At 45.9% G+C, this 15,545-nt stretch overlaps 1 protein-coding gene across 3 annotated transcripts in view; it reads left to right on the top strand.

Moving 5' to 3' along the window:
- The window catches only part of NTRK3 (neurotrophic receptor tyrosine kinase 3), a 201,069-nt gene that overhangs the window by 131,078 nt on the left and 54,446 nt on the right, over window positions 1-15,545 (top strand). The window contains exon 13 of one of the 3 annotated variants that reach the window (XM_030281419.4): window positions 5,697-8,390. The exons of the other annotated variants lie outside the window; for them this stretch is intronic. Within the exon in view, the coding sequence (XP_030137279.1) occupies window positions 5,697-5,815 (119 nt within the window). The 3' untranslated portion in view covers window positions 5,816-8,390. Of the gene's footprint in view, window positions 1-5,696; window positions 8,391-15,545 lie in introns of those variants that run through there. 3 annotated transcript variants of the gene reach the window in all.

The following is a 15,545-nucleotide window of genomic DNA, read 5'->3' on the forward strand; positions in this document are numbered from 1 at the left end:
ACAGAGGCAGTGTCACAGGGACATGGATACCTGTCAGGCAAAGTGGAAATAAGAAGCTCTTGTAGCACTGTGCACTGTGCTTAAATTGGCAGCACTCCGAGGGCTGACTTGAAAAAAAAAATAAAAATTTACATAAGAATATATTTGAAAACCAAAGTGATGAAAATGATGTATTACTTTGCTAGGATGGGATCTTTCATGCCAGGTCCCTTGGGCTTTGTGGAGTGCAGAGGCAGCGAGAGTGCATGGTGGTGAGAAGTGGGGACTTGTGGAGGCAGGGAGACAGGATTTATCCTCCCAGCAGTGAGAATGGTAGAGGAGAAGGCTCCTGGATGTGTCAGTGCAAGCACAGGGAGAGGCAGAGGCAGGGGAACAGCCGGACAATGCCCACGATGTCAGCTGCCACCGACTTTGCAAACACTTTCCTGCAGCGTGTTCTCATGGCTGACCTGTAACCCCTGAGGGTTTTGCCACGTGTCTTTCCATGGCTGTGGGTATTTCAGGGGACAAAAGAGCCATTCTCCTTGCTCAGGGACCTTCTCTGTGACCCACTACCACTTAAATGAGGCAGAGACTAAGCTCTGTGTGTCATGAGCGAGGCTGCTGGGTGCCCAGCCTTTCCCCCTTCCCTGGTCCTCTTACAAGTCATTTCACATACTCTGGCTTCAATCTAACAAAAACAAAACCGATGAGGCCCAACTGATCTGGCTGCTTTCCATCATGCAGTGGGCCTCTTGAGTGGCTTTAAATAGCTGCACCTCCATGCAGGCTGGAGAAAAAGCACTGGCTGTGCCTCTGGAAAAGAGGGTAGCTTTGGCTCAAATCACAGGCCATCTCAGGCCTGAAAATAGCCTTTTATTTCTGTCGTCTTTGGTCTTAAATAGATTTTTTTTTTCTTCTTATTTTTTACTTTATACCCTGTTAAGTGCTTTCCTACTTTGGGGCTTTTCCTAAGGGGGGCTTGGTGGGGAATCTTGGAGCTCTGCCTCCTGAGCTATCAGGCTACATCATTTAGTATCTTGGAACTACTCCATCCATGAAAGACTTCCAGAGAAAACAAACTTGTGATCCTGGCTAATATGGACATGGCCTACTTTAGTGGTGGCAACAGTGGAAACGCAACGGATACTGGAATTCCTTCGACCAAAGGTTTAGTGAATCTTACAAAGTCTTCAAGAGTTCACCCTGTGAAAGCTGTGAATGCTGCCCTTTCCTCAAGGAAAAGCTGTTTGGCCGTTGAGTGCCTGCAGAACTCTCCTACTCCTTCCGCTGCTGTAGCCAAACATTAGGGAAATTTATGTGGAAATGGAATCTTCTGGATCCACTTGCTTCTGCTTTTCTCTTGCTCTGAGCCCATGTCCTTCTTTCCCTGCCCTCCAAAACACTCGCAGTGCTGCAATCTTCTGTTTGCGATTTTGGGTTGTGGAAAAGCACAAGAAGATGGCACAAGCTGTAGCTAGAGCTCCATCTAGCACATTCCCAAGAGGTTTCCTGTGATGTCAAATCTCATTGATTAAAGGGGGAGACACTTATGCCAGAGGTTTTACCATGGAAAATGAAAACAGATACAAGGTGAGCTGCCATGGAGGGGAATAAGGACCCTGTTTACATGAACATGAAGGATTATAAGAATTTCTGTAGCTCTCTGAGCCTTTCTAGTCTAAGAAGAGGTGTAATCTACTTGAAGATCTGCTTGAGGTCTGTGTAACAGCGTGAAATTCGTCTGTGGACTGAATTTGCTTAAGGTTCTCCATTGTGGTCAACACTGTTGGGCTGGTGTAAATGAGAGGAGAGCTGGGCTCTTTGACTTTACCTTGAATAGTAGAGGAGGTGATGTGGTTATGTCCAGCTGAGAGCATCAGGGAGAGCCTCACAGTGTGTTTCTGCTGAGCTTCTGTGACCCGCTTTGTTGTGGCAAGAGAGGCCTTAGGCTGGGTTGCATCTCACCCAGTTACATGCTGTGAGAGGAAGGGAAAAAAGAGGGTTTTGTTTCCTAGCCCAGCAGATGAACCCATCCATGACAGGAAACCTGGGTTGTTGTGTTGCTTACCCCTCAGATATAGTCACAGCAGTACTGACTTTGACTAAAAGGATGGCTATTTCCTTTGCTCAGGATGTGGGCCAGGCTTGATGGTTTTCATGCTTTCTTTGATGCTATTCATGCTTCATATCTACGCATAGAGACAGATAAAATGTACACTGTTGTTGGAGTCTCCTACTGCTTTTCCTTTATGTCATAAATTCTGCTGTAACTCAGAAGAGAGCTCAAAGCTCCTTTGCCTAATGTGAGCTGCGTGGATAGCAGAGTTATGTTTGGCCAGCTTGTTGCCCTTAATTTGCTATTTTTGTTTAACCCATTTTTGCCAGGCGTTACATAGCACCCCGTTGCTTTTCTCATCCGTTCCCACAGCAATTTATATTGCTGTTTCAGAAGCAGTTTCCATCCCTGGGTTTCAAAACTGGTCTGCATTTCTCCTGCTGTGGCAGATAGGGATGCTGTGAGGAGTAGTGCATCATTTTCTGCGTCATTCCCTCGCCTCCCCATGTGACAATCCCTGCTGCTCCTCTCAGGTGATGTGGAGCAGCCTCAGGTCTCCAAGAACTTAGCAGCAATTTTACCAGAAGGCACACAGGGAAGGCAAGGTGAAAATATCTGTTTTTTCTCCTTAGTTTTGCTCTCTCAGTGGAAGAAGTGCGTTACTGGCAGGGCACTGTCCATAGGCTGGATTGGTATGGGAATGGGTCAGAATGGCCAAAACCCACTAGCCAGGGTGTTGGGGAACACGAGACAGCTCTGGAGGACTAAGTGGATGGCCAGGGTTGAGGACAAAAACTGATTGCATGGTTTGGTTGCCTTCAATTTTCTTGTCCTTTCATTGCCACATCCATCCAGCCTGCTTAGAGGAATGTCCCATCTGCTCCCTCCATCTCAAGCTGTTAGAGCTGCACAGCAAAGCTGAGCTCATTCCTCCTTCCCTGTTCTCCAACACTCTCCATACATTTATTCCACTACCATACAACGGCTATTAGTAGAGAGAATATTATGTTTTAATTTAAAAAGTGATATCACTAGAACTGGGAGAAGCACAACGTTTAGTATGTCAGACCCTTCCCAATTTTGTAGGTCTTTGGAGATGTTTTTGATTTCAATCTACAGGGTGGGGATTTTTACCTCCTTACTATTTTCAGGCTTGCATGTTGGAGTTTCCCTACAAATCTACAACCAATGTCAAAGATAGTATTTTTCCTCCCATTTTCCAGCTGGCACTGACAAATGTGAAACTCCACAAAAGTTATTGTTTTTAAAATTTCCCTAACTGTTCTAGCAAGTTGAACATTTCTATTTCTCCTTTTATTTCCTTTTGACAAGAAAGAAAAACAAAAGTAAAGCAAATCCCCCACATTTTTAAAGACATTTCCAAGCTGGTTTTTCAGAAGCTAATAGCTGTGATGGTAGATGACATTTGTCATAGCAGCATCCAAACTCTGAACCTGTTGAGATTCACCCATTTTAACCCTGGACATCTCCGTGAGCATCATCCATCTCACATCTGTCAGCGAAGACATAAACCTAGCAAGAGCCTTGTTGGTTTCTGCTCCATACAAGAGAACGGGGTTAAGGGTAGCAGTACAATAGGGGAAACAGCAGTGAGGAAGAGAGAGAAAACCAGTCAGGAGAGAAGCATGTTTTTTTTCAGATTCTTTGGGGACTTTAATAAATCAGAAGGAGAGGATGCCAAAAGGACCGGTGCTGCATTGCTCTCCCAAGCCAGCGGGGATGTGTGTTCAGCCCTTCAGCTCCAGAAACGTGGGCTGTCCTCCTGCCACGCTCCTCGTCGTTCCTCAGCAGCCCCTGCATGTCAGTGGTGGGATAACCCCCACTGCAGCCCCCTTCTGCAATGACCCTGCTGTCACTGGAGATCCCTGCAGCTAGGATTCACAGCACAGCACTGATGACAGAGAGCAAAGCCCTTGGAGTCCCCAGCCTTTAGTCTTGCTGATCTTTCACATGTCCCTTCGCTGGGGCTGTGTGTCCCCAGTGGGTTTTTAGGTCTGTTGGATGTGGCCCGGCAGAAGTGAAATTGCCTTAATTTAGCAGAGCTAAGAAACACAAGGAAAATAAAGCAGACAGGAATTCTCCTTGGAGATCCTTGGTATTGTTGAGGATAGACTTTCCCAGCTATCCTTTGGTGGCCATAAAATATATTTATATTATGAAAAACAAAACACGATAAATAGTGATGTTCAGGGATGCCATGTTTATTTGTGTCCCAGTGACTCTGATCACTTTCAACCATGAGAGTTGAGCTGGGCTCTTTCTCACTCTCATTTCGTTTACTAATGATATTTCATCGCTAAGAATTTGCCTATGAATCTTGTTTATGACACATGAACCAGAGCTGAGCCTGGCTTACTCTCCCATGTGGATCAGCCCTTAAGGGCCACTGAGAATAACAGATAGTTTCCCTTAAACAAGTTAAACAGTTCCAAACCAAACAAACAGCTTTTGTCTGCATCCCCAGCCCCATCAAAGGAAACATGTGCTTGATGCGCAGATGGAGTACGATAGTACAGTGGAGAAATAGAAACTGATATAAAAGAAATAGAAGAATTAGGGGAAAAAAAATCTTCTGGCTGGTGTTGTTTTGGTATGAGAAAATTTCCTAGCCTGTTAAAAAGTACTCTTCCTATTGAGATCAATTCTTAATGGCATCCAAGCCGCTCCATGCTGCTCTAGTGATGCCAGACTTGAGTTAACTTACCTGATTTGTTCAGGATCCAGTGACTGCATGAGGTGCAGGAGTATTTTCTACATCTTAGAGCAATTATGTAATTTCTTGGAAGAACCCTTTAAACCCATAACAATTTGCTTTCGATGAGAGAAATCCCTAAGATCCTGCCATGCATGTCTTGGTTGTGGCAAACAAGTGAATTTCCCTGGCTGGGGCATCCCAAGGCAGGTACATTCTGAGGAGATATTTGACACAGCCCTTTAAAACATTTTATTTGCCCTGTAAGTTTGTTGGACTGAAGGAAGGAGCTTGCCTATGATCTCTGCTCCCCTTATTTTTCATTTTAATTTGGGCAGTGTTTCTGGCAAATCCTAATAAGTTTTTTTTAGAGAGGTGGGGTTGTGTGAGGAGAAAATGCCTCCAGAATGCAGGGTTCAGTGTAGATGGGACAGCTGGGATGAAGAAAGGTCTGTGGGGTTATGAGAGAGTCCCCAGCCTTGCAATGGTACTTTTTGGCTTCAAGAATGTTGTGCCAGATTAGATAAATCATGAGAGAAAAGTAGGCACAGAAAGGAGTCTCCCTATTCCTCACTGTCTGCCTAGGGAAAAGATGGACTAGGTAGGAATTTGGACTTCATGGGAGGAACCTCTGGAAAAGAGCTGTTCCCAGTTGTTTGTCCAGACCTCTTGCATGCCCCTTGTCCTCAGAGCACTTGTGCCTGCACGCTCCACATGAAATGATTGCCTGTTCTTTATGGAAAGACAGAGTGAGGTAGCCCTGCCTGGAGAGGACCTTTTGGCTTTAATTTAATGGCAGCCGTTTGCTAGTTATTCATTTGGTTCTTTTTTATATAATCACATGTGTGTCGATATCTCTCTCTTTTTTTCTAGTTTTGCTCTTTTTTGTTTTTTCGTTTACTTTATTTTGCTTTTTTCTTTTTTCTGTTTTTTTTCCCCCTTTAGGTTTCAGAGAAATTATGTTGAATCCAATAAGCCTCCCTGGACATTCCAAACCTCTTAACCAAGGCATTTATGTTGAGGATGTCAGTGTTTATTTCAGCAAAGGACGTCATGGCTTTTAAAAACTCCTTAAAAGTCCCTGTTCTGATGTCAAGTTTATAGGCTGTGCCCTCAAAATGGTGGGAAGCAGTAAGCGTGGTCTGTATGGATTGAGGTCTCCTCCTAATAGGACTCTACAGCCCTGCCTGTACACACGTTAAAGCCAACTGAAACTGTGGTTTTCTGTCACCAGATAACAGGGTTGTTCTTTTCCTCCAATGGTCGCTGTGTTCGTTAAATATTCCTGCAAGGCACAACAGCAGCAATGAGAGCAAATAAAGAGAATTAAAACCCAATTGAAAGGAGTCATCCTAATAACACAGTAAATAATTGTACTTTTGCTTTAAAATAAAACACAAAACAAAACAAAAAAAACCCAACCAAGCCAACCAAACTGACATCTTTAGTCATGTCCTCCCTGCTTGGAGTTTTCCTTGTACGCTTGTGTCTTCGCAACACCCAGTGAATGCTGCCATCACCTCTTACGTGGCACCGCCATGGGAGGTCTCCCAGAGCGAGCCGAGGCGGGGAGCCTGGAAGAAACTAAAGCAGAACGAAGACTTTTGGTAAGAACAAAGGCAGCCCTGCTCCCAGTTCTTGCACAGAAAATAATGTTGGAAGGAATGAGGATGGAAAGAAAAAAAAAAGTATCTTACTTCTCTGACAGGAAGAGAGTGTGGTTATCTTTGAAGTGCACATCTTCTAGGAGGCTTCTTTTGTTTGTCTGTCTGTCTGTGTGTGTTAGAGCGGCTCGTTGGATCTGACTATCTCGTTGTCGTACTCTGGTCTCTCCCTGCTGCTTAAATGATGAGCTTTATCTGAGGAGTTGCCTGCACTTCCCGCATGGATGGAGAATCCATAGCGCAGGAAGGTCTGTGTCCTTGCCAGGACTAGAGCAGTAAGCAAAGTGGAAAAGCATATCAGACGCACGCAGGTCCCATTGCTGGGCCTTTTCCAGCCCCATTTAGCTCTCCCCTGTATTCCCACCCCACTAGAGATTGATTGTAACCCAGCTGCGTACCCAGAACAATCAGCTCGAGGCTGGCTGGCTGAAGGAGAGGGGAAAAAAAATATTCTGTTGTTTCTTCTCTGGCAAAAACAGGAGTATCAGTCCTGTTCTGGCCGATATTTGTCTTGTCTCCCCCTCTCCTATCCCACTTTTGTCTTACTTCATCCAAAGCCTCTCAGATGGAAAAGTAAACCCTTTCATCCTGTCCTCAAGAGAAGCCCTTGTGGCAATTTGCAGGGCTTTCCTTGGACTCTCTGGATGTCACGTGTATGGGAAGTACAGATTTCCTCACACATATCAGTTATAACATTTAAGCAAAGCAAATTTTCTCTAGAGGACAAAAAATATTCCAAAAGCTTCAGGTGTGGCCAGATCCTTTTGAAAGGAATATTGGACCAGGACCTTGCTCACCAGCCACTCAGCTTTGCTTGCCTTCTTGGTGGCCCGAGATGACCTTATCACATCAGGGGTGTCTCTAAATCACCAGCCCTCAAGGGTCACTGCCACTGGAAAGAGTCACGGTCCCTCTCCACCAGAATTGGGCAGAAGCCTCAGAATGGATGTTCTGCTTCATCCTGCCTTTACAGGTGACCTGCATGAACCACCCTGGAGATTGCCAGGAGGTTTTATTATCAGCTGTCCCATAGGGATATCGCTGGGAATATTTCATTCTCTCGCTTCTTCTCCTGGTTAGTTTGCATAAAAAGGTAAAGTGCAATAGAAGAGTACTGGAGAGATGGTGGCAGATTGCTTTAAGTTAATGGACATGCCTTAGGGGGGCATCTGCGTTAGTGCGAGGAGACCTGGCTCAGGTTGGATGGCTTCAGAAACCATGACCAAATCTCCCAACAACGTTTCCTGCCCGCATCGGAGCTGGAAATGCCAGAGGTGCACTGCCAGAGAGGACCTGCGGCCGTGTGCCACGGACACCTCAATTCTGCAGATTCACAGAGTGAGGAGGAACTTCGCCGAGCGTGTGAATCACTGGGTGCTTGTCTGAACTGAATTTCCCCATCTCCTGGAAGTTGCCCACCTGACCTGGGGATGTCTTGTCCATCTGAACTGTCTCCTCTCCCTAGCACTGTTCAGGGGACTCTGCTCTCAACTGTGTGTATCAGTCGTAGAGATGCATCTGTGGGCCTGGACCAGAAGCCTATATCCAAACACCCTAGCAGAGGAAGGGTTGAATTTTGCAGCTCAGGTCCATCTCTGCTTAGAAGAAATCCTCCGGACCGTACAACATAATTAAAAGCAGTTCTCCCCACTGTGATCGATGTCTCAATTTGTTTAACACCAATTAAAGTCTCTGGTTCCTCACTGCTGAAAACGAAAGCCAGTCGTGGCTGTTTGCGATTGGTGGCTTTAAGTAGCAAGTCTAAGGATGTTTCTTTTTTAAATTTTATTTTATTTTTAATTATTGTAAATCATTACCTCATTTTCTGTCAATGAGATTCCTCCATCTTTGAGCATTCTTATCTTGCCATAACTATCATCCTGTGCTAATGGGAAATGGGACGGTCCCTTTTCACAGAGACTATAGGGGTGTTCAATGTCTAGTTTCTTAATAAACACTTTATTTTCTAACGAAACAGCTGCACCAGGCCTCTTCTTTGAAGACAAAATAAATAAATGTTCAGAATGACATGTCCTATAGTCTACTTCTTCATGAAATGGTCCACATGTGGGGAGTTTGGTTTGTTTTCTTCTTTGGCGGGTGTGGAGGGTGGGATTTACAGTTGTGATGGGAACATTGCTCAGGTGTAGCTCTTGCTTCTGTCACTCTCATCAGGCACAAAGATATTTTCTTGCCTGGGAGCTTAGCTGCTAATGGTCTCAGTTGACAACCTGTTGGTTTTTGTAGCATAAAATGGTCATATTCTCAGGGACAAGCTGGTACTGCAGGAGATTGTGTCAGGATTTGCCAACACAAGTTTCAATAGTTAGTGGAAAAAGTTTTATTAGAAGCCTTATCTCTCAGGGAGCTTGACAGTAAAAGATTGTTCTGGCTGCAGTGCTTTTATTTCAGGATATGCTGTTGCTTTGAGTCTCTTTGCTTGGCTGTGCAAATTGATAAAAGCCATCAAAATTGGCTGTTGGGTGTTGGATTGTTGTCCTCTCCTCAGGAACAATTAACCTCATGGTCACTCTCAAGGGTGTGTTTGCTGTAGAGGCAGTGGGGTACCGGTGAGCTGTGCTCAGGTTCCTCATTAGAAATTCATGTCTGGGTGGCTGGATGCTCCAGGAGGAGACAGGAGCCATTCTGCAGCGTGTGGGACTTGGCATGAGGGTGTGTCTTAGTAGTTGTGTCTTAGAATTGTTCACAGGAGATGTCACTGATGTAACTAAAAGCTGCTGTGCCAACCTGCAGGTGACAGTGGGCATGAGGCCGGGGGTGTGTTTGAGCACATATTGTTGGATGGTGCTGGAACCCTCTTAGAAAACCTGGTGAGAGTTTTGATGAGCAACTTAAAAACATGTTTTCCATTATCCTTCTGTTCCTATAACTTCCTGGCATGACTTTCAAGCAAATGTCTCAAAATGATGCTGTGGGTGAATTTCCACATGACTTTCCCTTCTAATCAGTGTGTCTCTAGGAGTGATGGGGTGCTGTGGTTCACAGGATTAGGTGATGGCTGAGACCTTAACCTTTCCAGGAGCACCTGCAGTGCTCAAGACAAATGTTTGTCTCCTAACATAACCTTACACAAGGGATGAGCAGCTGAGCTGCATTGGATTCCGTCCCTGTTTCCTTTTTCTTTCTGAGGTGTGGGAAACAAACATGGGGTTTAGAAACTCTGTCTTTTCTTCTCCACTACTGCGGGGTCTGTTTTGAGATTTCAAAGCCCAGAAACATTGCAAACAGTGGTTGATTAGCCAATTACTCAGGCTGCTGCTATGGTCAGCTTTGGTTCGCTTTGCTTTGTGTTTCAGGGCAACTAACTCCTTACGTACGAGTTCCCACAATACTTTTAATGTTGTCAATTCAAAAGGAGCTGGTTTAGCTATGGGCTCTGACAGGCATCACACAGGCGTTGGGCACTTGTTTCCTTTTGTTCTTTTTTCTTGGTTGTCTCTGTTGCCTGATGTACCCATGTGAAGGTTCCATGTTCTTTGTGACAGCTGGACCATGAGTTGATAGTGCTGTGCTGCTCTCTCTCCCCGCTCTCCCTTCAAATGACTCTTCAAATAAAGAGTTATTACTGAAGGAGCTTGGGATGCTGGCTTGGTAGGGTGAGAACAGTGGATCTCTATCAGGAATGATCAGCTCCTCCTAAACATCACAACCCTGCCTCCTCAGGTCTTGTAGAGTGTGGAGCCTGTGTGTGAATAAGGAGAGAAATGAAGTTTTGGCTCATTGTACTTTGAAAAGATGGAGACGTGTGAGTTTGTGGGCCCCAAAGAACCCACAGTCATGTTTCCTTTAGTTCCTGCTTGGAGGGAGCACGATGGGCACAGTGTGTTTCTGGCACTGTAGTCTCTCCAGGATGGAATCACTGTGTGAGACCTTGGGCTCAGACTTGCTTCAGGGCAGTGTCTGGTGTGTGGGATGCTGTAGGTCATGACTGGGGTATATTGAGTTTCCACAGCTGCTTATCCACATTGGACTGAATCTTGATGTTCTTTGCTGCTCTTTTGTTTATTTAGGTATGCTTTTGAGGAGTCATGCCTTCTCTCCCAAGAGGCTTGAGTTTGTTTTGAAGGTGGTGGTTTGGTGTTTCTTTCTACCATCAGGCCTTTGTCCTTTCCCTGTGTCTGTGTCCTGCTGTCCAGGGAATTCCTGGGATCTGTGGAGAGTCAGAGGAAGCTGCTTCTGCTGATTCAGCAAATGCTCGGCTCTGATTTGTACCCAGAACAAGCTGCAGATCCTCAGGGTTAAGCCTGGCATTAGCAGAGGATAAAGAGGCCTAGACACAGTAGTAAAGCTAAAAAACACGGGTCTGGAGGAGCAGCAGCAAGAGAGCACACAAGAAATCAATGCTGAGTGATTTCAATTTTTTTCCTTAACGTTTGGAAGCACTTGTGGTGTGGTTTGTGCAGTGAGTCAGAGTCCATATTAACCATGCATTTACCAGTGCCTGCAGAGCCTGAGCAGTTGGAAGAAAATTTAACAAACTGTGGGGAAGTGCATACTGCTGCTTTGAAGGTGTGGGTGTAGTTTGATAGGAGACCTGCCCACTCACGCTGGAAAAGATGCTTTACCTGGTGAAGCAATGATGTATCTTCTGCTGTTGTGGTGCATTTTGCTTCACCTTTATCTTTTGTGGCTTCTCCAGGGCTGTGCCCATTACTTTCCTTAAGACAGGCAGACTCCTTGGTGGTGCCAGCATGTGCTCTGATGCCACAGAGCTAGAATAAATCCCAACCCACACTCCAGTAAATAACTGCAGGAGGATTCCTTCGCAAAGATAAGATGATAGTTTCTCCAGCAGTAAAGCAGAGTGCAACTGCAAGACAGCTACATTTGAATTTTGGTATTATTTTGCACTTGTGAGCGTAATTGCTGACTAATCAGCAGGAATAAATTTTGGTTGTTCTATACAAAGTGGAGGGATTTGTTCTAAGTGCTGGTTAAATGATTTGCTCTGCTGTTAGTGACTCATTTGTGATCTGTGCCTGATTCCTGCAGAGAAGCTGACTTTTTATAAGCATTTGTTTATTATTTCAGAGTATTTGGCCTTTTTTTCTCCAAGATTTTGCTTCAAATATTCATGTTGTGTGATGGGTCCTGGGTTTGCTCTTGTGTTGGGTGAGTGAATATTTCAGACAGGTAGTCAGAAATGTAACATGCAGAGATACTTTCAATCATCTGTTATTTGGGGTTGTCCCCAACCCCGTGTTTCTTTCTCATATTTTGGGATTGGTACCATCCCAACAGGTCTTTCTGATGGCAACAAAAACTGGGCCTCTGGAACAGTTAAGAGCTTGTTTTCAGAGCAAGTAGCTTTCCTGGCTCCAGTCTGAATTCTGGGAGCAGCCTGTGTCTGACCTGTGTGTGGGTTTCCATCCACTGGTGGCAGAGCAGCCACTGCTGGAGGTCAGGCTCATTCATGAGGAGTCAGGGAGAGCCAGACTGGAGCTGCATTAGGCTCAGCAAACTGCCAGGATGTCTGAATAAACTGATTTTGGCCACGTCATCATTATCTTAAGTGAGTCAGAGATGTGTCCAGGCTGTTTATTAAGATAATTGGGAGAGGGAGGGAGGGATGCTTACAGTCCATGGACTAGGCTGGTGAGGTGGGGGAGTATATTGCAACATCTGACACAAGAGAGAGGGAGCTCCTGGTCTTGCAAGCTGATGTATCCAAGGCCTGGTCCTGCCATGATTCAGTCCCTGTGCCCCTGTCAGGCATGTACAGTGACATCATGCTAATGCACATCACTGATGTGAGCTCATCTTGCCAGGCTGGAGTCATACCTCTGCCCGGGGTTCCTCATGAGCCTTGTTACCTGGCAATTTTAGAGATATTCTGGATCAACAGAACATTTTGGGTTTGCTGTGTCAGTGTCAGGCACTATGTGGGGATGAGAGGAGCAGCTGTGCACAGTCACTTCTCCATTGATAGTGCCTGGTCCAGCCCCCTATAGGCTTCTGGAGGTGGCTGCAGGTTTGCTTTGTGCTTCCTGGACACGTTGGTTTATCTGGTGGTCCCAGAGGGTTTGGAAGTTTAAGTGTTTAAGCTCCAGTCACATGCTCAGGACTGCTGGAACAGCTCCAGAGGTACGAGTCCCCCAAAGCCAGCACATCTCACCACGCACAGACCTTACAGGCAGCTGAGAAGGGCCTCCATTAAACACAGGTAAGTGTCATTTTTCCTCCTTCTAGGGAGCTGTTGTGTGTAATGTGCTGGATTCAGATCTCTAGCAGGAATTATTTTGATGGATCTGCTCTAAATGCATCAATGATAACTGACTGCATTAGACAGTATCAGTGGAAAACTGTCAGTCCTTGCTCAGGAGAAAGCAGGGGCTCTTCTGGCTGGAAATGCTGCAGGTCTGGCACTGTGTGGGAGTGGAAAACCAGAAGAGCCAAGTGCTGCTGGAAGTCGGGGTTAACGCCCACGGCTGCTCCTGTTTGGCCACCAGGTCAGGTGTGGCGCAGGAGGATGCAGCCGGAATGCCAGCAGGGATGGCAGAGCTGTGGGAGGTGTTTGGCATAGCTGCTGACTCCTTTAGAAAACTTGAGAGCACAGAACTGCAAGGGTGGCTACTTGATGATAGTGCCAGTCTCTCATTTTCATTAGCAATCAGCCAAAGAAAGGCTGTGGTGTGTCTTAACCCTCCGGCCCAGGGCCAGTAGCGCATCCAGCAGAGAGAGAATGCCTTTTTTGCAGCCATATGACACGCTTGCCACTCAATCCCAACAGAAGATCTTATAGCCATGGCTTCAGAAGAAGGTAACAAAATCCCTGACAATGTATCTTAGATGAAAGCATCGTCCTGTGCCTGGACTGAGCTCAGTTTAATCCTGTTAACCTCACAGTGGACTCTTGGGAGCTGGGTAACATTCTCTGTAGGTCCTTAAGCTTCTCTGCATGGCTGTAATGTATGAAGCATCTCATGTTTTGCCAAATTTCCTTCTCTGGATTCAGTGGTGCTGGCATGAACCTCAAAAAAAAAAAAAAAAAAAAAAAAAAAAAAAAAGGGCAGAATGATATCAATAGTAGTCTCACAAAGGAAGGCGAATATCTCTCACCAAAAAGACAGAGTCATCCTTAGAAAACGAAGAAGACTCCTGAGCATAAAAGATATTGTTACGTACCAAATAGGCAAGGATTGACAATGTCCCTTCTAAGGAAGACCTCTAAGACCCACAGAGCAAGGAAATGTGGTGAAATGAGCTATAGATACAGTACAGACTGAAACCTGGCTCTTTGATCTGAAAGGGCCACTGAAATCAAAGGGCTGCACAGGAATCTTATTTGGATGATGCCTTGAAGGGCTGGTTCAACCCTCTGGGGCATGTCTGTGCCCTTAGTTTAAGCACTGTGCTGCTCAGATTGTCATCCAGCCGGGCTGTTGGTGTTCCAGCACAGGGAGGGAGCCATCCCACAGCTTGCTGGACATGAGCCACTCCAGCTCTCCCTCTCTGAAACCTCTCCACCTCTCGTTTCCCTGTGCTCCCTTCTGAGTAAGAACAGGTCCCCACTGGTTAGAGTTTTCACCAGATCTCACCCACCCCATGCTTAGGTTCCCAAACAAGAAACCACAGGATGGTCATCTTTGCAGTGGGAAAGGAAATGCCTTTGGCATAAGATCCTTGGATCTGTCCAAAGTGGTGTCCTTGTCTGGAGAAGTAAGTAGATGCCTGCTGGCCATGATGCAGGGGGGTGTGTATGTTTGTGTTTGTATGTGTAGTAGGAATCAAATGTTCATGTTGGAAAGGTGGTGTTGGATTTCCAAGGGAAGAAACACATTCATTAAATGTGATCCACAGCCCAAGGCAGAGGATTGGAGGCTGGGATGGTACAGCCTTGAGGGGATCAGGCTGTGACATGGAGGTAAGTTTTTGCTGCAGCTTCCCCACCTGCAGTTGTGTATAAACGATTTCAGTCCCCCACAGTCCACTGGTGGTGTCCATGCACGGGGACTGGCTACGATGGATGAGAATAGCCTGGCTCTGAGCTGGGGGTGATTCCAGACAGCAGCTCTGGAGACCCTCAGCAGCACATCCCTGTGTCCTAGAGACTGAGCTGGGATCTCTCACAGAGCTCAGCTGCAAGCTCAGAACAGCTGCTTGGGTTTGGGAAGAAACTGGGAGACACAAGGGTCCTTTCCCAAGGGACATCCAAGCCCAAGTGCAGGCAGCACATATGCTGCTCCCTGCTCCCTTAAAACCCCCTGAAAAAAAAGACTCTTTGTTCTAGGAGATATAGATTATATATATTTTAAGGCTCCATGAATCATTCATAGCCCAAAGATAAAACTGAGCATCAGAGCCAAGGAGTCTGAGGCTGTGAGGCGAAGCAAGGAGCCTTCCATTATGTATTGTGCTCAAACTTGACCTGGCAGTACCTCCTTGAAATCTTGCCTTTGCTTTGGAAAGTCCTCTTTTTCTCCTAAAAATCTGAACTACTCACCTACTTTCAGTAGATAATTGTAGGAAGAGCATAATCAGCTGCTTCCCTTGCTGTGCAGCTTGATGGTTGGCTTTTGAAGAGTTAAAGTGTATGTCCTAGTGAACATGTGAGAGCACAGTGGGGCTGTCAGGAAAAGCATGGACATGTTGGCTTGGAAGGAGAATGCAAGAGTCCTGGGGATGCTATGGGATCAAGCAGGGTTTAAGGATTAACACTTTTTCTGGCAAACAGGGTCAGGTAGGGATTACTGAGTGGTTTGGGAAGAGAGTCTGGTGTTTTCTGACTGAGCCAAGCACTTCCAGCCTCAGTGTGCCACAAGCCAGCTGTGAATAAGGGCTCCTGCTCACTTGTGGTCACTTGGTGGTCAGCATGGAATGAGTTTGTGAGTGTGAGGCTCGTGCCTGGCAGGCAGATGTCCTTAGCTCAGACAACATCTCTGGTTTCTTGGATGGAAGCAAATGCTGATGATTAAATCCAGAGTGTGGCTGTATGGCGGTGATTTGTGGTGTCCTGATATCTTGGCAAAAAGAAAAAGCCAGCACAACCTGTCTGGATAGCAGCAGGACCCACAGCCAAAGAGTGGAAAGGGAGGAAGAGGGATTGGTTGTTTGGTTTATTTTCTTTGTGCTTTGCTGTTGTTGTCTGTTTAATTCTGTAATCTAAGAT

The sequence above is a fragment of the Taeniopygia guttata genome, chromosome 10 (assembly GCF_048771995.1).
Source record: "Taeniopygia guttata chromosome 10, bTaeGut7.mat, whole genome shotgun sequence".
NCBI classification, from domain to species: domain Eukaryota; kingdom Metazoa; phylum Chordata; class Aves; order Passeriformes; family Estrildidae; genus Taeniopygia; species Taeniopygia guttata.